General features: G+C 39.2%; 3 protein-coding genes across 4 annotated transcripts in view; 1 reads left to right on the top strand and 2 right to left on the bottom strand.

Annotated features, from left to right (window-relative positions):
* LOC100876256 (uncharacterized) overlaps positions 1-19,725 on the bottom strand; it is a 36,508-nt gene extending 16,783 nt beyond the window's left edge. Inside the window, exon 1 of one of the 2 annotated variants that reach the window (XM_012293689.2) lies at positions 19,116-19,725. The gene's annotated coding sequence lies outside the window, so the exon portion shown is untranslated. The remainder of the gene's footprint in view (positions 1-19,115) is intronic. The other variant, XM_003706951.3, reaches the window with a different exon arrangement.
* A 1,102-nt stretch (positions 19,726-20,827) lies between these two features.
* On the bottom strand, positions 20,828-23,175 carry LOC100878425 (beta-catenin-like protein 1). The gene is made up of 9 exons (XM_003706801.3): positions 23,127-23,175; positions 22,674-23,053; positions 22,258-22,589; positions 21,967-22,190; positions 21,717-21,899; positions 21,498-21,645; positions 21,264-21,430; positions 21,024-21,207; positions 20,828-20,951 (listed from the first exon to the last, which is right to left on the bottom strand). Exons 1-9 carry the CDS (start codon positions 23,154-23,156, stop codon positions 20,863-20,865), a joined length of 1,737 nt encoding a protein of 578 aa, XP_003706849.1. The 5' UTR covers positions 23,157-23,175; the 3' UTR covers positions 20,828-20,862.
* Positions 23,176-23,427: 252 nt separating this feature from the next.
* Membrin (Golgi SNAP receptor complex member 2) lies at positions 23,428-24,770 on the top strand. The gene is made up of 2 exons (XM_003706800.3): positions 23,428-23,965; positions 24,104-24,770. The coding sequence occupies exons 1-2, from the start codon at positions 23,826-23,828 to the stop codon at positions 24,600-24,602; spliced, it is 639 nt and encodes a 212-aa protein (XP_003706848.1). The 5' UTR covers positions 23,428-23,825; the 3' UTR covers positions 24,603-24,770.
* The last annotated feature ends 94 nt before the right edge of the window (positions 24,771-24,864 follow it).

The raw sequence follows: 24,864 nt of genomic DNA, 5'->3' as shown, positions 1-24,864 counted from the left end.
TCCAGTTGTCTGACTCTCGCATACATAGTTGTAAAGACACACGATCTCGCATTCGGTTCATCTATTCGTGAATATTTCGAAACGCTATTAAATGGACACAAAGAACCGATCGTAGGCTTATCGATAAGCTAGGATCGTAATGGTTCGTTTGTCGCGCATATACCTAGGTAGCTTTGTTCGTTCGTAGCTTGTACGTAAGGTACGTGAGCAAGTCGTGTCGCATAACTCGGTCACGTTTGCGGTTTGCATCGTTAGAATACGATACGACCCACTAAAAATAGCGGCCGAGCCAATATCGATACGCTGTAAACGGTGTCAATCCCATGATCGGGACGACCAGTCACACGTAACACCAGGTTTCCGCGTATACGCAACATTCCTCCCCTTATACATACTTCTTCTCTTCTCTTCTCTTTTCTTTGCTATCTTTAGACGATCAACTATTTCGTTGCTCCTTTAATAAACCATCGAATATCCGATAATTAAATATTTCTTAATTTCTATCGTGTTCCGCGTCCACATCCTCTACGCGAACCAGTACACGGTGGGGTTAGAAAGAAAACGAAGTTTTTCCATTAAGAAAGTTTCAAGTGTTTCTCCTACGTTGGACACACGGGGCCGATGCATTATTAGATTCTATGTCCTTTTCATTATGGACCATGCAATTATCGGTTATTGCGCGTATCACGGATAATCTTGTGCGCATGATAGACAACTGCCGTCAATTTTCGACAAGTATAAACTTGCGAGTTGTACTCGATATTACGCACGATTTTGCAATTTTCCAGTTATACCGTTGCTTTTCGAGAATGTCATGATGAAAATCAGTAAGCTATGGAACACTTTTCGCGAACCTTTAATTTGCTTATCATCCAACGATGAAAGTGGAACGACGTGCTTGGAAGAGTATGGATCTCGCGAGTCGAAGCGTGACCATCACGAAGAAAATTAGTTCAATTTCACGATCCGAGGTGAGGAGGGTGGTGTTGTTATAAATAGTTTCTTAATGCAACATGTTTGAGAAAAAAGAAAACAGAGGAAAAAGTAGATTTCAAGGATAAGCGTGCGTTCTCCATGCGAACAAGGACGACCATCGATTTTAATAGCCAGCCAACGGGAAAATATTAAATCGTTATATTCTCATTGAATTTCGAAGTATTCGTCGCGACAAAGGAAGGAAATGGGCGTGATAAAAGCGATTATCGACGAGAAGACGGGTTCCAAACAAAGTTCTTTAAACACTTTCCGATAAATTGAGTGGGAGTTACCGAGTGTTCGACGTCTCTCGGAGTTTCGACGTTGTCAAAAGTTGTCGATGGTTTGAAAGCTTAAAAGTTTCTTATATTTTCGCTGGTTTAAATAACTCGTCAAGAGCTAATCGTAGCGAGAAAACTTGACAGGCGACTCGATCCAGAAAATACGAATCTTTCAACTGTGATTCAGGAATTTGTCGAGATCGACAGTTACGAGTCGATCGTGCAGAGAAGCCTTGTTCTTAGCCAGTTTGATCGTCGACACCGAAATGCTGCTTGACTTACGGTCAAACGTATTTTTAGACACGAATTCCCTCGTACGCGAAATCGAACGAAACGTAAATTCGTGAATCGACCCGCTGAGATCCTCGGTTCGCGATATTCCCAGCGTACAATCCTTCTTTCAATCTGTCCAGATCTAAAATTGTAACTTGGCGAACGACCTCGTCGACCAACGTTCGTCTACCCGTGAACATTGATCGATCTAAGTCAATCAAATTTATACCATTCGGCTACATCGAGTACGAATATCGGATAAAACGTCTGGTCTGCTTTTTATAAACCCGAGCGCGACTTTCGAACACCTTTTCGAAATTACGTAAAGATTTAGCGTGCGTCGTTTGGATAAATTTTCTCGCAAATGAAGCAACGTCACACGTAAGAAAGAGAACACTATTCTGCTCGATACAATGTGTTCGAGGCCATTGAAATTCGCTATTGTCCGTGGTTTTTTTGTTCCACGTTCAAGTCCTATCCTCCTCTTCTTCGTGTCACTGGGTCAAGCTATACCTTTCGCAACAATAATGAGATTTAATTCGCGGCTCGTCGCGTCCCTCTTTTTCTTCCCGTCGTAACTTCAACTCGACATTCCGCTTTGTCGCCTCTCACTCCCACGTGGCCGATTAGTCGATTAAACATGCTCGAATTATGACAATAAGGAAGAGACAAAGACTCTTGGCCGTTTTCGCGAAGAAGCTCAAACCTAACCGTCGTGCATATTCAAATCTTTCCATTTGAACAATGTTATCAGGAGAGATTTCGCAATTTTTACATACACGACGAACGATCACCCTATGGAAAATTCTATCTAGTAAACCAATGTATAATAAGACTAATTTTTCTTATTTGAGAGCTTATGCTTTCCCGTGGCAGTAGTACCCGTAATTTGACATTCGAAGCTAATCAAGCACCGACCAATTGGAAACAATTTGTTCGAAGAGAGCAACAAGCTGTGAAAATGGAGCGTTGACGAGCGTATTGACGAACAACGAAGCGCATAGAAACGTAAAAACGATAGAGAGGGAAAGTAAGTAAATTTCGTGCAAGTTCGACTCGTGACGCGTACGGTGTAGGTTCGCGACGTCGTGTCGACCCTTTTGCCATTCTCTCGGGGGTTTCTTGGCCACCGTTCGTCGATTTAATTATTCCACGAGGGTAAACGCTTTGAGTTTTCCGGCAGCGGGCGCGCGTTGCGAACGGAAGAAGAACCCGAGCCAAATATATTTCTGGACGGCAAAAGCGGCTCCGACGCTTTCTTCTTTTTTTCTTCGTGCACTCTCATTTTCTTCCCCTCCCGCCAATTTATTCTCTTAGTGTCCTCTTTGCACCCTTCATTCTCTTCACGCGTTCCTACAAAATTTCCTCTCCGCTCCTTTCATTTTTTTATGCTTCCTCGTCCTCTTTCTTTCGTTCGGCTACCGCGTGTCCTCGTTTTGCCTGAAATTTTTCTAACGCTTCAATATTTTATGCTTCGTCTACCTCTTTCAAAATTTATTTAACTTTTCAGTGAGGATCGATATCGATCAAGATAGCAGATTTATTGTTATCGTATCTTGCTTTAAAATAAATTATTCCTTCGTGACCGAAAATTTGATATTTAAAATTCGCCTAGTTTCGTTCAAATTCTAGTCTCCTCTATTTTTCATGCTTCAATTCCACCCTCCCTCTCTTTTCCTTTCATATAACTTTCCCTGTGTCGCCTAAATTTTTATATCTCTTCGTACTTTACCGTCTACTTCTCTCTCCTTTTGCTCAAACTTTCATCTGTTCCTCTCTACAACGACTCGCGAGTCTTCTCACTGAAATTTTCATCCCTCGTCTATGTATTTCACGTTTAATCTTTCTACTTTTTCTCTTTCGTACAGTTTCAAACTATCTTTGTCTCGGTTAAATTTTCTCCCGGTCCCTTTATCTTTTATTACTTTCCTCTTTGCTTTCATTGTTTCCTATAACTTCCTTTCACGGAGATATTCGCCTAGAACGTCTCAAAACCTTGTTCTCTCATGTACCTAGTCGACATTTTGTTTCAATTTTTCTTATCTTCGCGTTCCACGTAACTTTTCACGCTTTTGTCCAAATTTTCCTACGTCTCTCCACGTAACACGTCACGTTGTCAAAATTTTCCTTTGTCCTCTTCACCTTTCACGCTTTATCCCCATCTTTTATTTCTTCCTTTTTCCATACAACCGCCCCATCGTTTTATTACTTCTTTTATCTATGACATTCTTCGAGAACGCAGACACGCTCTCGCAAAAAGAAGAAGAATAAGAAGCATGAAGGAAGAAGAGACACGCAGCTATTCTCATTACACCCTGTTCACGACCATATGCTTTTATTGCCATCCAGAGTTAGCCAGCTAACCCTCTATTAATCGAAGCAAATGTCCTGACCTCGCGATCTTACTTGCAGCTCGTTATTATTAAAACCCTGAGGGATTTCAAGATCGCCTCGGCTCAATTCCAACGCCGCACTGAAATTTCCAAACAAGGACGAACGTTGCGTACATCGCCGCGCGTTACAACGCCACGTGCAATCCACGTGTAGCCAGTCTATCACGCGTTGACCCGTTGTTTCGCTGGATTTCTATCGACCGTTTGAGAATTCTGTTTCCTCGTTCCGCATCGCGATCCATCGCCACTTTTAGCGACTACTCGTGGAATTTCTTCCGATATCTTGCTGCGTTCCTTTGCGCGGAGAAACTTGTCGTTTTCTAGCAAGAAAATTAACGTTTCTCTTCCTACTGTCTTAACGCCGCGTTGTTCGTCATCGAGAGAAAGAAACAGAAAATATTTACGATAAGTTTAAGCGTTAACGCGACAAATTAACGAGAGACCGAGGATAATAGATGCAACTTTCACTTTCTCGGATAGACAAGTTGATATTTTAGTATTTAATATTTGCAATGAAATTGACGTTGGACAAGGAACGTTGTGTCAAGAGTGCAAGATTAAAAGGATTTCACTTTCTTTCAACAAGGAAGTTATGTACGTTTCGTTCTTTATTAATATCTTGAACCTGCTTCCTTTTAATAAAGAGGACAAAAAGGTATTGTTAGAAAATGCCTTTCGATATGGCAACATTGTGTCACAGTGTCCGAACAGCAGTTCAGTCTTTGAATACTCGAATATTAATTGTCGATTATTCAACGAGCTCCAAATATAAATATAATCAAGTTTCATAACATTCTCATGCAAGCAAAGAATTAATAATAATTCCTGATATCAAAGATTATGTTACGGACAAAACAAGGAATCCTGCATCACGTCCTCGTCTCTTCTTACGCTTACCCGATATTTCTGAAAATATTCACGCCACTGAAGCTTCTCGATTTCATCGAATTAATCAGTTTCTGGCACGTGAGTCCTTTTTCTCTTTGTTTCTCCACAAGAATATCAGAAATTCAATAATACCGAGAAATCGAAGCTTATCTGAACCGTGTCGCAACAGTGGCGTTATATAATTCGTTAATTACGATTCGCAGTATGTTACGATGAATTTTTATCGAACGAAGGGTCATCCGAAAAAAAGGACCGAGATAAAAATGGCACGCGAATCAACGCTGAATAGACGAATTAAGTTGTAGAGAAAAGAACCTCGAGGTGTAGCATTAATAATAATAACCTGTAATCGAGCGTAACTGCATGGAAATAAAGTGGTATAATTTACTCCGTAAATACCATATAAGAGTTATTCGAATGTCAACTGGGCGCAGGGAAGTCTCTAATTACTTGACACTGCATATTGAGGGTAATCGTCATAGTCGTGATTTATTAACTCTTCGTTGCATGATCTTTTTAAGTTCGCAAAATAGAATGTATGATCTCTTACGTGCAATATCGATAAAAAAGTTATGAAACAAACATTTTTCATTTCAATTTATTTAGATACGACATTGCGAATTTATTATTGGTTTCAGCCTGATACTATGTAATAAGACTAGCAAGGTATAAAAGTGATTAAAAATTTAGGATGACTGTTACGATGAACACCGTGCATGGGCAGATATGCTCGTCCCCACCAATGACTGTGGAGGAGTGGGGATTCGGCGGCCTTATAAATACAAGGCCCCAGGCCGAACGCACCAGTTGAAATTATGCCCCTGAAGAAGGTGAATCGTTCAATTTTTGTTAATAATTTTTTAATCGATCTTTTATTTTAATACGATTCTGTCGAAGTAATTACGTCTGAAAATATGAATGATCACACCAGTATGTGACTAATCATTAAATAGTTTATGACTGCGGATTGAAAAGACTATTATTACTGATTGATCGCAGCAAGAATCAACTAATCAATGATTACAATCAGCACTTCCAATAATCGTTTACTACAGAAAATAAAGATAAGATCAATTACTACTCGAGTTGGCTTCGGTCATGACATAAATACATGAACACAATGATAAAGTTAATTGTTCTTTCTTGGGTATTTTCAAGTTCAAAAGAAACGAGATACCGCAATAACTAGAACATTATAAATAGAACGTTTTTATCTTTATCCTTGTTCATTACGACTCTCATTGTCGAACGAAGCTTTTCATAATCGAATCTCGTTTCTATCGCGACTTTTAACGCGATTACGCTTTTACGCGATGCAGTAAACCAAAGAGGTTCTAAGAAGAAAGACCCGTTTTATGGTGGAATTATAAAAAGACACCGTCGCGTCGTCGTTGGGATGCCGTTCTTCCCGTCGAGCCGGATTTCCATTTCCACGTTTCTATTTACGCTACTATTTTAGGGAGCTGCCATATATTATCCGTGTATCGTATATCATAGTAACTACGCGTTACAAAACAACGATTCACGATCGTTCAACCTACATACCGGCTCCCGTCTAATCATCCGCTAATTGCCCGGCGAATAGAGCCAACGATACGAGGACCTACTTCGATTACACCTCGGCTGGACACTGGACGGATCGAAAACGATCAAAATCGAACGCTACAGCGATCTTCGTTTGCAATTTCGAGAGACGTAAACTCGTTTACGTGCTCTTTTCCTTTTGCATCGACGTTTGCTTATCTCGGTCAAAGAAAAACCCGACTGTATCGAATCTTTAACGATGGGATAAGCTCGATTAAGTCGAGAATTATACAAAAGTGTTTAAATTGTTCATTACAGATGATACTTTATATTAAAGAAGGAATACTGTGCTGCAAATAACTTTTATCGTTCGTTTTGTGTCATAAATGCATATCAAACGGCTCTTCGAAACCATATAATGTCGAGCATAATTTGATGACATAAAAGTTAAGAGAAACAGCACTTATGTCATATCAATTTAAAGCTTGAAGTTTGACGAAAATAACTATGCAAGTGTCCCTTCGATTCTCATAGCATGGCTCACTGCCAATTGCAGCAATCAATTATATTCTTGTACATCAAGTAAATTTTGCAACATACAAAATGTAACTCGTCGAAAGTATCACAGAACTTATGACATATCGATTTTGAAATTTAAGGAAAATAGTTGAACAAGTGCCCCCTCGATACTCATAATACGAAATGGAGAATCGTAGCAACTGTCGCTCCAATCGCAGTTACATGCATGCACAATCTTCCGAAATAAATCAATAACGAACAGACTTTCATGTCACGCCTGACCATTCAAATCGATTTTCGACCTAATTATCACAAAAGTTGTACAGTCTGAGTCATTTGAAAAAAACGCCTACTGTTTCAAAAACCAGATACAGAAAACAGGGTAATTTGAATAGGTCTGTTATTACAGATCTCGCACGTTATAACTTCTAATCGCGGACACTATCTTCTTCAAATAGTACTCAAATGCGGCAAATAAATTGATATTCCTCGTTATCTAGCCGGTTAGAAACGCGTTAGCTTCTCGGAAATTATCGCAGTTACATTCTTCGAGTGCTCGACCTAATCGTGCGATAAAACGTTGAAGTGCATTCAGCGAGGAATGCATCTAAATCAGAGATTGTCAAGAGGCAACTTTGGGATACCTCACAATTTGTTAACTTTGAAAAATACCACGGTAAGAGTGGATGATTTTTGAAAATGGTTCGTTCGCAAAAGTTTGCAAAGCTCTAATGAAAAGAGCTATGGCGCATCATCGTATTTTCCTGCAAAATTCGAAATGTTCTCTCGACGAGAGGAGCTACATAGGCACCGTAGCGATGATTGAATGCGATCGGACGAGACGACCGTTCGACGGTGCGTTATTAATGGGCCACGTGGGTCGGGTTATTCGAGAAATCCCGAATTTATGATTCTCGTCGCTCCATCAGGCTCTTCCTAGTTTACCTAATTGGGAGGCAACGAAGGTCGTGACTATCATTAATTAATCCCACGTGTCTGTGTTCGGTTTTTAAAGGCTGAAAATCTTTTTACGTCGTTTATCATCCTACTCTCGGTGACGCTATAACGACGCTAAATGTTGAAAAAAGGAAAGAAATCGATAAAAAGGATTGGACGTTTACCTAAGATACTTTCGAGCACTTTAATCCTAAAAATATGGAACTCTACGCGTAATCGTTGATTAATGGCTTTGTATCGATAACTTGATTGAAATTCAAGTATGCGTTATCTTTCGTCCGGGCAATAACACGTAAACTTTTTCGCTGGCGGCTAAATCGAAATTACGAAGGTAGTCTTAACGAACAGTCATCGAAAAAAGGAGAAGAGTCGTGTCTAATCTGGCGCGTTCACGGTCACGAGAACCTAAGCCACGGATGAAAAGAGCTTTTTAGTCGGCCATTCAGTCGGCAACGCGTCGAATACGAGTCGGATGAATGCAAAAAAGAAGCGAGAGCCGGCAAATTGAAGGGGCAAGCAACGCGCGAATAGATAGACGCAGGCGGATTCTTCGTCGAATCCTCGTCTAGCAACGCCATGGAGCGATGCCATAGGATGTTTCGGTAGAATTTCCGGGAATCTCTATTTGCAACTTCGGCCCGGATATCGCGAACAAGAGAGGCGAACGCTCTCGTTCGAACGACATCAAATTTTCCTACTCGATCGCAATATCCTAATGCATCCAGATTCCCACTTTGCGATATTCCAATACCGCGAGATAACCAGACCCCTAACTACAGTCGATTTTAAGAAAAACAAATTATTTTACCATAATACGTTACACCTAATTAAACTTAATTAGGAGGAAGTCGGTTTAATTGAGTTTCGGTTAAGACGCTACCATAATTGTACAGAGTAACGAAGCATTTGCGAGAATGGTAGCAGTTTCTGACAGTGAATTAGACTGTGAAGTAGGAAACATGGATCGCGAGTAAGAAAGGAGAAACGGAGGAAACCTGTAATGGTCGAGATCCTGAACAGAAACGCAAAGGTAACAATACGCACAGTGTTTGAACGCGAAAAACCGTAAATTCTGCGGACGAGTAAAAAAAAATACCACGAGACAAGTTTGTCGCGTGGTATTTCGTTCGAATGTCAACGAGTAACGTGTCCACGGCGATACCGCGCATAAATCGCGCCACCTGATACATGCATAATGCTTCTCATTCATAAACACGAGGCCATATGTATCGGAAAGGGCACATCGATGGCCGTGTTTCCGTAATTTCAATGTTCGTACTTGTCGCGGTAATTCCTGTCCTACTTCGCGAGATTAGATTCCACGGAAAAATTCCCTCCCCAGTTTTCGTTGCACGTGTCGTTTCGCGATTTCACCCTTCAATCTACTCTCGAGGATGATTTCATGAAAAATTTCGTTTGCGTGAAAATTTATTCCCGTGCGCTCCAAATTATTCTCGCTCCTGCACATTTGGATAATTTACGCGAGCAGTTCGCGTCAAAGCGAATCGGAAGCTCCTGTATCATTTTAAAATTCTGACGTCTGAGCATATTTTATTAATCCAGCATGAAAATATCCTTAACTAGAACTTTAAGAGTTCGTTTCAACTTGAACTTTTTTTATTTCCGATATGAACACGTTTCTTGTTAGGTCTTTTCTAACCATAGTTAGTTTTAAACTTCAATTCTACGTTCTTATTTATTTCCATATATTTCTTAGGCTATTTACAAGAACCTAAGAAAATATGTGTGATTCGAAGGTAGCAATGCAAAAGTACAATAGAAGCTAGAAACCCGTCTTTTCTATCGAGAAGAACAAAAAGAAAGTAGTCGAAGAATCGCTCGGTCATCGAAAACCGGTGGAAATCGCGTTTCGCCTCGGCACGCTTCGAAATCGGGCCGAAAAATGTCAGCGCGAGGAAAGCATTCGAGAATGTTTCGCGAAAGAAAGCAACAAGAGGGTAAGCTAATAACCGCGGAAGATACAGAGCCGTGATTAATTCTCCTTTTAAAACGACAGACAGTCTTGATTGCAGATGTAATCGCGCGCAAAAGCGAACCGGATGTAACGGGGCTGCTGAATGAAGAGTCGTCCCCGTGAGACGGATCGATTCGAAAATGCAGGCACGTGCAATTGTACGCGTTTTGTAATCCAATGAACGATAAGGTTGCAGGGTACACGCGCGTGGGTCGTGGGTGAACGCACGGGTTTGCGCAACGATTATTCACGGTTTTTCTTTGGCGAGAAAACTAGGCCTCCAGGGAATTTGCTCGACAAACATAGTATAGTAGAACACCGGAATAGCGGTGTGGTTCTACGGATAGGATCGATCCGAGTGCTCTTTTCTTTTAAACGTTCTGCGCGCGAATGCCAAAAATATTAAATTCCGATAAAATATTGGAACGAACGCAGAAACCGGCGCTCAGCCGGTAAACCTGTTACATAAATAAAAAGACCGGGCCGGAAAAGCGTTTTCCTCCGGTTACATTGTATGCAAATCACCTAATGGAAACACAGGTTACACGTGGCCGTGTGTCGTCGCCAAAAATGGCAGGAAAACAATGTCCTGACCGGTGATCGCGTCGCAACACGAATATATACGTGTCGTTCGACGCGGAAGAAGCCGGCAATGCGTCGTATATGGACGGTCCTCGAATAAGCGTCCGGGAAGGCGCGGAAAAACGATCGAGTAGCTCTATACGCGACGAGAGATCGTGCGTCGACCGCAGCTCGCTGACCCTAATAACCTCGTTGCCTGTTCCCGACGATCAATTAATTACCACCTAATTGGCGTTGAAGCGCCGGTATCGTCGCGATAAACCTGTAACGTTGTAAGCGTAACGCGTCGTCCCCTGGTCGCTAACGAAAACCATCCGCTCCGAGCCTTCACGCTTTTTTCTTTTCACGCGGAAAATAATGTCCGACGATGTTCACGAACGTTCGTTCGAGTCCGTGTAGAACACGACGACAGTTTTGTCCCTTCGGAAACTACTATGTTCGAGGTACCAACAGGAATAGGATTGGTACCGCGTGGAACAGGCTCGTACTTTTGGTAAACGCGCGACGAAGTCTGTTGCTATTTCGGAAGATGATGGTATCGCTTAATACGTTATAAAACGGATAACGAATAAGGGGACAGGTCCGTAAGAAGGTCGCGTGGTTTTCCCTTTGAGGGAACGCGTGTCCGTGCACTTGTTCTGCCCCCGAAAAGAGAAGCGGCTCTCCCTTTCGTGTTCCCGCGGGCTAGGCGGAGCGGCCACGCGGTCTCATTGCCAAATATGGCTGGCCACGGTATTCTTAGCACTGCTCGAACGCGAACGACACTCGCCGGAACCGGCCGAGCGGACCGCTTCGTCCTCTCCGAGAACACGGAGACGTGGATCGAACCGGAGGAACACGCTCCCAGAGAGTTAACCGAGACGACAGGCTCATTACGATCCTCTCTAGAACGCGTTAACGCTTTCTTCCTGTACTTCGAATACTTATAAAAACTCAGCTTCCCACCAAAAATCACTGCCGCTCGTCACGGTAAATAGGTCATGGTTTAACCAAAATCCAGAAGCAACTATTTGCTACCGATCGCGACTGATATTTGTGAAGATCAATTTTATACTTCCAATAACTTCATGCATCGGATCTCGCGTCCTCGAGATAGTTTCCTACGCGGAATTTTAAGCAGAAAAATATTTTACATATAAAACAAGTTTTCTGAGTTTCGTGTTGCTCTCGAGGGTCCAACTAACAAAAGCCTTGAATCGCTCCATTCCATCGAAATCGTTCGAAGAGACAGAGAAGAAAGAAACAAGTAAAGCTAATGGTAAAGGGTCAATGTTTTCCTTTTCATCCATTTATCCGATGAATCAACATTTTAACTAAACCCTCTGAAAAAACATGTTTTCCTTTGCTCCATTTTTCACACAAAAATCGATCTTCTCCGTATTTGTTTAGTTTGCGAACTTCCGTTGCAACAATAAAACTAATACCGCGTAACGTGATACATGCGATGACACGTAAAGTAGAATTCACAAGGTTTCAAGTTTTGGCATAGTTGTAACGAATCGCGAATTAAAACTGTTGGTCGCTTGTGAAACGATACGCAACCGGTCGCAATTCAGTAAACGTCTAGTAATATTTAATAACGATGCTCGGACACGGACGAGCCGCTGAAGTGCCGCCAGGAACTCGCGTTATTTTCGGAATCGTTCGCGACATTGCATCGTCTACGTATCGTGCAGTAGATGCATCGAATCGAGTTCACTGGATACGTTCTACGCGGCTGACCATTCACGTAATTACTTAGGTAGGGACCTCGGTAGGCTCGACCCACCCAAAATATGAACCTATCTATAGTGACCTCGTGCATCATATAGAAATTCAAAAATTTTCGAGTATACAAACTTTCGAATTTCCAGTAAAGTTGGGAGACCTGAACCTATCCTGGATCTGCCTGAACCAACACGATCATGAATAGGTATCATAGTTTAATTTGATCCCGCGTGTTTACGGTTGATCGACGTTAAAGTTCAAAGGATACCTTCGTCTAGGGTTGGCGCGCCCACCTTTCCATTTCTGGGTCAGGTCAGAAGGGTGTGGTGAATGCTTCGAGCGGTGATCGTTGGATGACTTATCGAAACGAGGCTGCAATTTCATTAGAACACTGTAGACCTTCGAGTTTCCGTCAGAAGGCGCGGCTTTTCCTCTCCGCAGAACGCCTTGTCCTTCGTCCCGGAACGATTATAGCGATTCGAACTTCGTCCTTCCTTTTTACTCGCTCTTCGATTTAGAATTATCTCGACCATAAATCTTGCGATAAAACGATCCAAGGTTCAAGGACGTCTTTTTAATCTCTTCCGGAGACCATTAACAACGTTTTATGAATTTCCTTGAAATTGAAAACTGTCATCGTTAATAGAATATCGACATCTTCCCAGGAGTCCAGAACCAGTATATTGCAAATAGGTTTCAACTTGCCGAGATAGTTTACAATAGCTCGCGAGTGCTTCGAGAAAAAGAAGCGGTAATTGATAATGGCGAAACATGAACGAGAATGCAAGAACCTTGAGAGTACTTTCAACAAAGTATCTGAGAACTTGGAGAACCTCATAGAAGTCCAGGTTGTACGTGATCCTTTAGCGTGTGTAAAGTAAACCTTTTGGCTGACCAACACGAGTCGTTCACGCTCCTTTTGCTCTCTAATCCATTAAACGTATCCCTGTCTCCATTTCGTACGTCATAAACGACACGAATGAATTTCTCCTGACGAATCCAATGTGACTGGTGTCGCGAAATAATCGCGTAGTTTGAATACAAAGCGTTCGAAAGCTGGCCTTCCTCGAAATCTCGCTCCATGTAGGTCAACCATTTTCAAAAATAAAAAAGTCCTCCTTTTAGAATCTACTTTGAACTTCCGTCGAAGAGGAAAACCTCTAAACATGGAACGAGCAAATGTGTTCGGCAAAAAAAAGGTGAAGCAACGACCGTGTAAGGGAAAACGAAGACGGAAATGGATCGAGCGTGGGTCGACCGAGGCACGAGAGCAAGGTGTAAGGTAGCAGGTTGTCGGGGCAAGGAAAGAAGAGGAAAAAAGAAAGGAAGAAGCCAAGAGAGAAGAGGAGAAGTGGAAACGAGAGGTCTGGGCCACGTAAACGGCAGTGAGAGTGAATGGATCGATGAAACCGTCTCGTCGCAACGGGCGCCATCGCCAAAACATCCTCTCGCGGGCCAAAATGTCACCGTTTCATCTTTTTTTCCTTTTAATGCTCGATCATTTGCCAAATTACCGTATCGTCTAGCTCCGTCGGCCCTTTCTCGATACCGGCAAATATCGTCGTTCGACGAAAAAAGTTTACCGACACTGTTAACGATAAGATTAACTGGTTGATCAAGAAACGCGAAGATGAAAAACGCGCGTCTCGAGATAAGAACAGAAGCGATACAAATATTGAATCGAAGGAGACAAAAAGTGACGAAGAAATGGAAGTTAACGTTCTATTAACCATTCACCGATACTCGAGTTCGTGTTACCGCGAGTAAACGTCTAACGCCATCGCCTCGGTAGTGTACGTGTTCCTCGTTGAACGTGTCGCGTATTACAGAGCGAAGACCTTAGAAGACGATGCGCTGTCAGTTGCCGCGATTATGAGCTATGCTTACTGCCAATTTATCTCGCGTCGTGATCACAACGCTATGCTCGCAACACTTGGGGTTGTTGACCCGACAACGAGACTTCCGACGCTCCAACTTTTTTGTGCTTCGTTTTCTATCGATCTATTTCGTCCGCGATAATCTTGTCCAGTATCGATTAACGATTAAGGTAATTGGGACCGATAACGTCGCTGCGATCTACACACCCCGCACACGACGTCCATAAAACTTGAAAGTTGTAACAAAAAGAACGATTACGTCTCTTCCCGTTTACAAGCTTCTATTCATCGACCGTCAACACGGCTTGCGAGCAACCGATTTGCGAACGGTATCGATCGTCCATAAAAGGAGAATCGTTTCGACGAAAGCTAAACTGGAGCAGGCCATTCGACTTTATACTGTAAAGTCATTGTAACGCGTTATAACGTGCTTCTTTGTACAGTGATACGCCCACGAACGCGTTAACAGAAACATCGACACCTTTCGCGGCCGCAAAGAGCCTGGAAAGATTGCCTCTCCGCGTTCCCATAATTAATCAAACGATCGGGAAAAGTCAGCATCCACCCTGAAGCGTTGCTAAGTGACGCGGGTCTTGTAAAGCGATTCCGAGAAGAAAACCGTCGGTCGCGCAATTCTCGACGACCAGAGGCGGTTTCTTGCCAGAAGCCACGGTTAAATTGCTGTTAGGGGAACGACGATGCATTTGAACTCGCGGCCGTATGCAAAACGCCGCGAATCGGCTCTCTTTGATGTAGAAAGTCCACAAGAACTCGGGCAGAACCGTTCACTTTCGCGATTTCTACTCTCCGCTTCTTCTTCTCCGTCTATTCGTGTATTTTTCTCGGTCACTAATCGCGTGAAAATTGAGATTGAAAAAGTAAAGCGTTCCGCTGGATCGGACTCTTATTATCATGCAATTCTCGTGCATCGGAATTGCTTTCTCTATTTATCATATCGTGAGCATTACTTTTTACTTTAAACCAACAATCAACTTTCAATCAACGTCAGTTTTTAACTTCTTACACGTTTCTCTATCAGTGTTTTTCTCTACGATGAAGTCGGACCGATATCGTCAAATACCGGGCGCGAATGATGCGTCAGATTATGATTCGAAGGAAGAAGAATAAGATGCATACCGTACGATACACCCGAGCAGAATGAGAAACAACGTCTCAACGGCAACGCGGAGAACAAAGATACGATCGTTCGGTTGACGGTGACATAATCGACCAGTGTGTGTATGCAAATGATTGTTCTTGAACAGTGCGCACGATTCTACCCACGGAAGCGCGCCTCTCGATTCGCGCTACGACGTTAATGCAACGCGATTCTTGCAAAAGCGGGAGAACGATTACGTTGAGAACGCGTTATTCGATGAGATAGTTGCACTTAAACGAGTGATGCAAGCATAGAAACGATTAGACTCGTCTTCGTTGCGTTAGGTCGCGAGAGGGTAAGTCGGCGTAAGATTAGGTCAGGATTGAGTCGTTGCATCGAGACTAATCTTCGTAATCGTAAATAGAGGGAATCCTAATTAATCCTATCTTCGCGATAAATGAAACGAGAAGTCGACTAATTTTCTTACGAGAGTGATTGTATGCAAATCTCGGCGTGAAAGGGGAGTTCGTGTCGAGAGAGCATCCGTTTTGATATGTTTATATGCAAATAACCGCGGTTCATCTTTCGATCTGACCTAAAAATTAACGTAAATTTCACGAAAGCAGTTTACACGTTCCATGCAGGCATGTTCACGAATCAATCTTGAGCAGCACGCTCAGCATTTTCGCGACTTAAGTGGCCGTACGAGTCTTTCGGAGAGCAGACGACGAGGAGAAAAAAATCTATGCGAACACACACCGGTGGAAAGGGTTGAAAAAGTCACTCGTAAGAGAGATTCCTTCAGTACACTCGATTTCCGTCCACTTCTAGCTAATTGACTTGACTCCAGACGCTTTTCACCCGCTAATTCTGTACTTTCAATTTCGAAGGAAACGAGCTTTCCCAATTTCCCGCGATCTTCAGCTTTTTAACCCTCGTTCGAGACGAAAGATCAAAGCCCCGACGACAAAACGAACAGAAAATTATTTGCGATTCGACAAAATATCGTGAAACACTTGTTCGATAAGTATTTTCGATACCTCGGATGGCTAACAGAGGCTTTTCGAGTAGCTAGTCGTTTTGTCTGCAAAGAGCTAATAACCCTTACGATTCAAAAGCTGAAAATTGCAGAATTTAAGGTTTAAAAGGAGGTTTGGAAGATTCGCCTTTTATCGAAAGAGATCGAAGGTATATATAACGCGGAAAGTTTGAAAAGACTCGATAACGGAACGGAATACGAAGAAAATAAGAAAAAGAACTATTGCTACGTCGAATAGTTGGACTCGAAGCAGAAAGTTTCGCGTAGAAGCTGACGAGATACCTTCGGTCTTATACACTGTACACGAACGCTTCAGCAACGAAGAATTCGCGAATCTGGGACAGTTTGATCGATAATGGCGTAAACCTGGCCGCGGCAATTCCAGGAATGGCAGCCTAATTGGATCCTCCTTAAATAAGTATTTCAATTTATCCGCAACGCGCTGGTTACACGGCCTTTTGCGAACAACCGTGCAAACATGCTGCGAATCCTTTGATAAAGCGAAATAATCAGTGGTTTTGCAAAACTGACCACATCGACATACCATTTCGATTAATTATTAACCTTTAACGTCCAGTTTCTGTCGTACAAATTTGGTATCGAACTTTACTGAATCTCTCGGATGTGATGATCAAAATGTTTGTGAAATTAAGAAAATTTTTACGTCGCAAGAAAAACGTGTCGATGTTGCTGATTCGAATTATTGATCGGAAACCTTCGAATACAACTTTTATGATACTCTACTCGATTTGTCATGTATAATAGAGATATTTGATAAATTCGGAAACTTTTATCGAAAAGCAAGTCGTGAAGAATTAAATAGTATATTAAATTAGGAGCGAAATGGTGAATTGGAGCGTTGATACGTATGTAACAGCGTTTATTTTCCCGGGCTCTATTTGGATTTCGCGAGCTACTCGTTCAAGGTCACACGTCGTCTGCAGCATTCATAGTGATGCACCAACGTGTATTCTGCACTGTCGTAAATCGATAAACCACTGCAAAAGGATTAAACTTCCCCGTATCACAACCGCAAACTTTCATCCTTTTTCCACTTAACTTTTGCAAATTAAGATGCAATTATTTTCAATTAATCGAGGTCTTTTTACGGCAAAGTATAATGATATGTCAACAGTGGGTAACTAATGACTTATACAAGCCATACTATCCCGATATCCCGGCTTAAGTTAAATCGAAAAATTTTATTTACGTTGTAAAATCTTTCATTTTTTTAATTATGATTAACACGTGAAAGAGTAAATAAAACTCGAGTGGAAAATAATACACTGACGTTAAAGTGCTAATATTCTATTCCCGGAGTAAAAAAGTTTGAAAAATCTCGTTTTGTTCCCCCTAACCGATGTACAGTCATGCAGCGTGATCAACCCACACGAGCATGTAATTTAGAGAAACAATTACCACCGTCCCACGAGGAAAGAAGTAACTCAACTCCGAGATAACTAGTTCCAATTTAATTTAAAGTTTTGTTCTCCCGCGAATATCGGCGCTTGCTAAATTTGTTTAAAAATTTGCCAACGCTCCGTTTAAGAATGTTTACATTCGTGTGAACAGTGCTATCAATTTATATCGAACGCGACGCTGCCTGAATTTATATCGATACGCGAGAGAACTCGATATTCGTCGAATCCAGAAACGAAATCTGCGCGGGACGTTTAAACACTTCCCTCCTCTTTCTTTAACACGATGATAATATTCTAAATGTTCAAAAAACAATATTACACTGTATTCATTTTTGATACCGACAATTTATACAATCTTACGACTTCTTAAATTTTTTAATTTATTATCCTGGTGATCTAATTCAGTAGATTTAAAACTTAACCTAATCTGACAGAACTTAATGATAAAATGTAACCTAAAGTACAAAATTTTATCATTCTAAAATAAAGTGTATTCAAATATTAAACAAAAATAAACATATCAATACGATAATATTATATATCAGGTTAGATTAAGTTTGAATAAAAAAGTAAGATGTCGATAACGTATCGATAATCAGTAGTAACAGATCTAATTTGGGCAGGTTGTTGTAGAACTAGTAGTATTGCTCCAGCAATAGAGCACGTGACAAACGTTGCTGCGTGGCACGTGCACGTAACAACAAATCGGAAGTAGCAACGTTACGTCATACCGTAGCAGCAGGTACACGATCACGAAATTGGCTTTGAGACGCAATGACGCTTCTACAGCTGAAATTACCGAACGGGAAACCTTACGAACATCTTCGTACCGTATTATTCAAAGAATCTGCATTATAATCGCGTAAATCAGTTTTCAGATAAATTTTAAACGGTCTAATTTTAGCGCGACTTAACGATTCACCAAAATGCTAAATTCTCATCGTAAAATATATCGCAAAACAACCAAAGATCGAATCACGACAGATCGACACAGAACAAAATTTTTCGATATCCAGCCTAAAAATGAGGAATTCGTTTCGAAACGAAGAAAGCTATAAATTTTAACGACATTGTAAAAACCGGCTATTTTGGGAATTCGATGTAAGGAACGAGTTAGCGCCAGAGAAAAGTGAACGATAGCTTGTTACGATATTCCTGTGACTAAATTTAATCTACTATCGATTTAACTATGCCGGTGTAAATAATCTCGCTCAGGCTTTTGGTAGTCTAGTAACGACGAAACATGATCCGGAATCGAACGGGGTAAGCGGTAATTATGAATACGTGATAGTGTTGTAAATGGCGGTAGCAAGGATGCTGACTTTTATGAATATTTTCTTAATTATTTGTAATCTAACTACATAAACAAATACAATAAAATGAAAGTATATATATACATATCTTAATCAACGAATTTTTGAAATTTTGACTGTAACGGACATCGAAATTATTTCCAACGCTACTCCGAGTTTATGAATAAAAATTTCGTGTTAACGAGCACGCTCGTATGTGCACATACGGTTGTTCCGTTCCAAAGCACAATATCAATCGATAACATCTACATATAAATCCCGAAATAAGGGATGAAAATGACAAGTGACATACCGTAGTTGCTTCTTCGAGGAATGGACACTTTTCTCGATGTAGATTCCTCCGATTTTATCTGGTCGTCATCGCAGCACAGTAAAAGATGATGCACAGAAATGAACACTCGCGTCACGCACGAATATCGTTCCTTTTTGGCATGTTTATTACGAGTGTCTTTGGTTCGCACGCCGCGAGAAACGTGAAATAAAGATCAGCGAAAACACCGCGAGCCGGCTTACGCGACCAACGACCGCACCTCTGAAGCTTGCAGTAGCAAACTGGCATCTCTCGTGCAGCAAACTTTCGTGTAAGGGCGCAGCACGCGCTCTGATTGGTCGAGAGTCGCACGGATAAGCCAATCGTGATCGATCGTTCACCGAGCGTTGACCCCCCTTTCCCACTCCTCGTATCATAACAACATTTCTGTTTGGTATCGTGTTGAAGGGTAGAAAGCTTACTCCTGAGCACCAAACACGTATGTACCGAATACGCGATTGCAAATAAATTTAAAACTGGATTAATTAACTGTGTCTTCTCGATCTTACTGAGTTATGAGCGCAATTATCGTTGCTACGATACTAAGAAAATACGGAGCCACGATCGAGTATGTATCGAATTAAGGCGCGTGCGTGCACCATACACTCGGTGCTACATAGGCTTCCTTTAGCGTAGGGGAATGGGTCTCCCACCACTCGTCTTCAATTTTCAGAAATTAAATATGTAAACCTGAACATTTTTTTAAATGATAATTTCTAAATTGTTAAATATTTAAATCTGTAAATTCTTAAACTTAACATATAACTTCTCTGATTTCCGAATTCCAAAATTTCTAAATTCTTCCAAATGTTTAAATTAAAATATTTTTTAAACATTGGTGGAGACTATTTAGCCTACCTTGTTAGTTTCTTAGGAAATCTTATAACAGTATCAGCTACTGTACATCACCATGGTTACGACAAACGAGAAAAAGCGCGCATATTTTTTTTCTTAAAATTCGCTTAAAATTTTTTGTGGAAAGTTCAAATAAAATATGTACTTACCTGACAAACGACAAATACCAGATAGGAAAAGTATTTTTGACAATGGAATACATTGCTATGATCACTGAATCTTTGAAAGTACTGCACACAACTACCATTAGTGATAAATTTTTCATAAAGGCCAAACTTCTTGCGATAACAGCTATTCCATAAATAATCAGACAGCAATATTTCACTGTAGTAATTTCGCAAATTATAAACTGTATCTTCAGATTCGTATGGGTGCACAACATAGGCTAATCTTGAAATTATTTTGTGCAGAACTGACATGATATGAATGGTAACTTGAAATCACCACTTTATCTTCACCCATTTTATTGACATAAATCTAAGATATTTTTCTGAAATATTTCATTTGTGAATAAAAAAGTTTTTGACACGAACCAACAATAAATTTTCAGTCAAGTTCAATGCTACTGAACACCATAGCATTATTAATCAAATAAACTAATATGAACTAATTAACATAGAATTACACCACAAATAAAACAACTGATCAATGTATAGTTTGGTAAAATGCATACTTCAAATAGTTAAGATATAAGGAACACACTTAATTTTTTTATAAACAGTTTTTTGTAATTCCTACGTATAAAAAAGAATTCGATGTCCTGTATGTTACATACTTATTAGCAATTAATGTGAAACGGCGCTATTACTTTTGGTAAAAATTTAAAAATTGCGAAAAAATTGAAATTTTCAAATTTTTCATTAAAAAGTCTACATCAAAATTTATCAATCAATTGCAATATATGTTGTTGCTCTGTTTCTCTCCATTCTGAATCGCCAGCATCGCCAAGATTTCCAGCATATTCTAATAAAATAAGAAATGTGTCCATGATAAGTCAATAATTATGTGTAAAATATTCTATATAAAAATATATACCTCTCATGATGTGCCTAATAGTTTTAAGAGATGCCCTTCTTTGAGCTAAAATTCGTGTTACTCGTTGTTTCACTGCTGGAGGGCAACCAGTACATGCTTCTAATAGTACATAGTCTACTAACTGTAAAATAAACAATCCTCCATCTAACCTTCTCAGGTACGATTCTTCTTCATCTTCGTCTTCCTAATAATTACATTATTTAATATATCTGAAAGTAATGCTTCTACTAAACTACTAACCTTTGTATTTTTTTCAACTTCTTCTACTTTCTCAAGATATTTGAAATGAAGTTCCATCAATCTATCAACTTTCTCATAATCATTCTCTGTAAATTTACTTAATAATCTTTGACGTTGTTGCCCTTTACAATTCCTTAACATGCTTGCTATGATTGATACTACATGTTCTATGAAAAACAATTCATTAAAATATGTTAAGACTGTGATAAACTAGAAAATAATTAGAAGAAATACCTTCATGCTCTTCTGCAGTAAGCATTCTTTTTCTGTTCTTTGTTGGTGTTTTCATGAATAATGGAAATATAGTTCTTAGTCCAAGAATGTCAACGAATTTACTGCAATTATCTTTCCCATCTGGACCATTCATTGCATGATCTAATACCTGAAATGTAGTATAATCTATTAATATTACAACGTTTCACATTTATACTGTATTTTAGATTATATTATTACCTTTAGAGAACCATTTCTTGACATCTTTTTTTCCCGCAACATTAAATTCATAAGTTGCAATCCTTCTCCTCTTAAGAACCTATCTCTATTTACAGTTGTCATTAGGCTTGAACATAACACATTAAATAAATTTTCCATCATTTCTTGTTCCTCAGCAGTTTGAGGATCATGTCGTTTATAATACTGAAAGTAATCAAAATTACCAACAATTTATGATAAATATGAAATAAGAAAAGAGAATGGTACATACTGCTAATTGTTGCAATAGTACATCAATTCCATCGAGTTCACCAAGAAGTAATCTGTTCTCCGGTGTACTTTGCAAAAGAATAGATAAAAGTTCACTAGCATAAAGTTTATTAGCATCAAATGGTGTTTTTGTCTTAATTCTTCTTAACAACCATTGCATTAACCCTTGCTTTCCTGCATCCGTACATAAATCAGGCCTAAATTCCAAAAGATTCTCAAAGATAGCTACAAAAAAATGCATACAATATTATATTGAACTTCAATAATTGCGAATTTATTAACAATAAATTACCTAATGTATTATAAACACCATCACTTTCTTCTTTAACTGATTCATCCAACCTTTCTAGATTTTGTACAAGAAGAGCACAAACTTGTTGCTCTAGTAAAGCATCAATGAGAGTATCTGCACCTTCTTGACTTTCATGTAAAATATCTACATCTGTTAATTCTTGCAAAAGATCTACAACACCAACTGCTATATCTGTATTCTCATGTGATAATAATTCAAGCAAAGAAGGGACAGCACCCAACTCCACCATCAGTGGATAAAGATCTGGATTAGTAGCTACTACATGAAGCTCTTGAAGAGTTTCATGTAATTCTACCTCTGATTCCATAAACCTGTTAAAATTAAAATTATATTTTAGTTTTATATTTAAATTTGAAATTCAATGTTTTATATATCCTACTTTAAAAGTAACATACTTTTCTGGTTGGTCAGGGAACTTTACTCTCATTTCTTGATTTCTAAGTGCTCTTTTCTCAAATAATAAGATCATTCTTTTAAGCGTTGCTTCATCCAATGCCTCTACCTCAGGTGCTTCTGTCTCTACATATTTCAAAATATCTTGTTTCTCTTTTTCTGTCAACTGTGGTTCAACCACATCATTTGCTGGAGATGGTAATGCAGCTCTTATAGGTGTAGGAGGTTCACTACTTCTGACAGGTGTAACTTCAACTTCTCTTATCTGTCTTTGACGTGCATGATAAGGAGTTTTAATTACCCTTTTTGGTTTTTTAGCATTTTCCCATTCATCTTCATCATCATCTTCTCCTGCAATTGGCCTTTTTGGTGTGTTTGGTGGCTATAAAAGTTATTACCGAATTAACAAAAATTAAAAACAATGTAAACGTCTTATAATTTTACCGTAAACGTACTTTATACGAGAGCAATTCACCAATATCCATTTGTAAAAATATATGATTCCTATTTAAAATAAGATGTATGTAGTGATATCAATCCAACTGTTAACCTATTTTTATGTATTTCATTATTATAAATAGGTAGCTGGAAACTCACTGAAAACGTATAAAAATTACAAATACTTAATTTATAATAAGAAATGAATTTATAATGAGAAATTAACTTTATCTTACCTAAATTTCGTACTAATAAAAATATTTGACATACATCAACTAATCTATAGATGTAACAGTTTTTATATATATATGTTAGAAAAACCAAACTTGGCGTGTATTATATCAAAACTCCCCAAATTTTTAGGTCCTATATTCCTAGTTCCCTGTCTCCGTAGATTCAAAAGTCTCTAGGCAACTAAATCTCAATATTTCTAAACTTCTATATATATATATTGCCAGATATCAACAATAATGAAAAGAAGATACTTGTCCTCGGAACAATAAAATATATATAACACATTTTATAATTTCTCTTTTTTTCTGCTTGTACAGTGTTTCTCATATTCGATATTTTGTATATTAGTAAATTCTTCAAACTAATTAGCGGAAGAATTTTGATAACCACTGTTCAAAGTCTCCAATCTGACAGTAGCATTTGTATGGTACACGTCATAACTTTCATCGTTAAAAGATTCACAGAAATATTTATTAAAAAACATGGAAACATTGTATCATCAAACAAACAAATTAGTCCAAGACACACAGCATCTTTTCTCACAACTTGAGAGAACGTCGCCTAACCTGAACATACAGGAAATAGAAGACAATATTGAATCAAAAATAAATCTTATCAACAGGTAGTCAGAAAACTTCACTTTATATAGTTAAAAAATCTACACAGAAATTATAGATTTTCATATTAAAATCCACATTTAGTCAATGTGTAATAAAGGTGGTTGACAGCTATTGAATTATGATTCGTCTGTACTTTTTAGCAATTGCGAAAGACTAGATATACTGTGCCTTAAAGGCCCTACATTTCAAAGACAAAATGCTAAAATGAGAGTAGATCAATTGAAGTATGACAGCCGTCATCTGACAGCTGCTTTAAATTCTTGGCGCAGAAAAGTGTTAATGAAACAAAGGGAAGAAGCAGAAAGGGAAGCATTATTGTCGAGAAAATTTACTACAAATGCTCAAGTTGACATTATGATAGACCACAATGTGCAACATAATTCTAGCTTACAAAATGCAATTCATGGAGTAGATGATCTCCTTCAAAGTGGGAGTAATATTTTAGATAACTTGAGATCACAAAGGATAACTTTGAAAGGAGCTCACAGACGATTAATAGATATTGGAAATACTCTAGGACTTTCAAATACAACAATGAGGCTAATAGAACACAGAACAAAACAGGATGGATTTATTTTAGTTGGTGGAATGTTATTCACTATCATTGTTATTATTTTAGTTATAATTTATCTTACATAGGAACCAATTTGTTAATAATGTTAAATGCTTCATATTTCATGCACTATATTGAGTGTTGCATTGTAAAAATAAAATTTATAATTATTTTTAATTATACACTGTAACACTTGTATTTGTACATAATAAAACAAGAATGAAAAATAAATTTAAGAATTTAGGTAATTGAAATTTGATTCATTTATTTATTTCCTTGTCTGAGATTTTCAATTGCTAATTCATAATTATTATAAAATTTTACTATACTAATAGGAATATTGTGAAT

The sequence above is a fragment of the Megachile rotundata genome, chromosome 2, assembly GCF_050947335.1.
Source record: "Megachile rotundata isolate GNS110a chromosome 2, iyMegRotu1, whole genome shotgun sequence".
In the NCBI taxonomy this organism is placed as follows: Eukaryota; Metazoa; Arthropoda; class Insecta; order Hymenoptera; family Megachilidae; genus Megachile; species Megachile rotundata.
The sequence above is the reverse complement of the archived record's forward strand: the minus strand, read 5'-3'. Positions and strand labels throughout refer to the sequence as shown.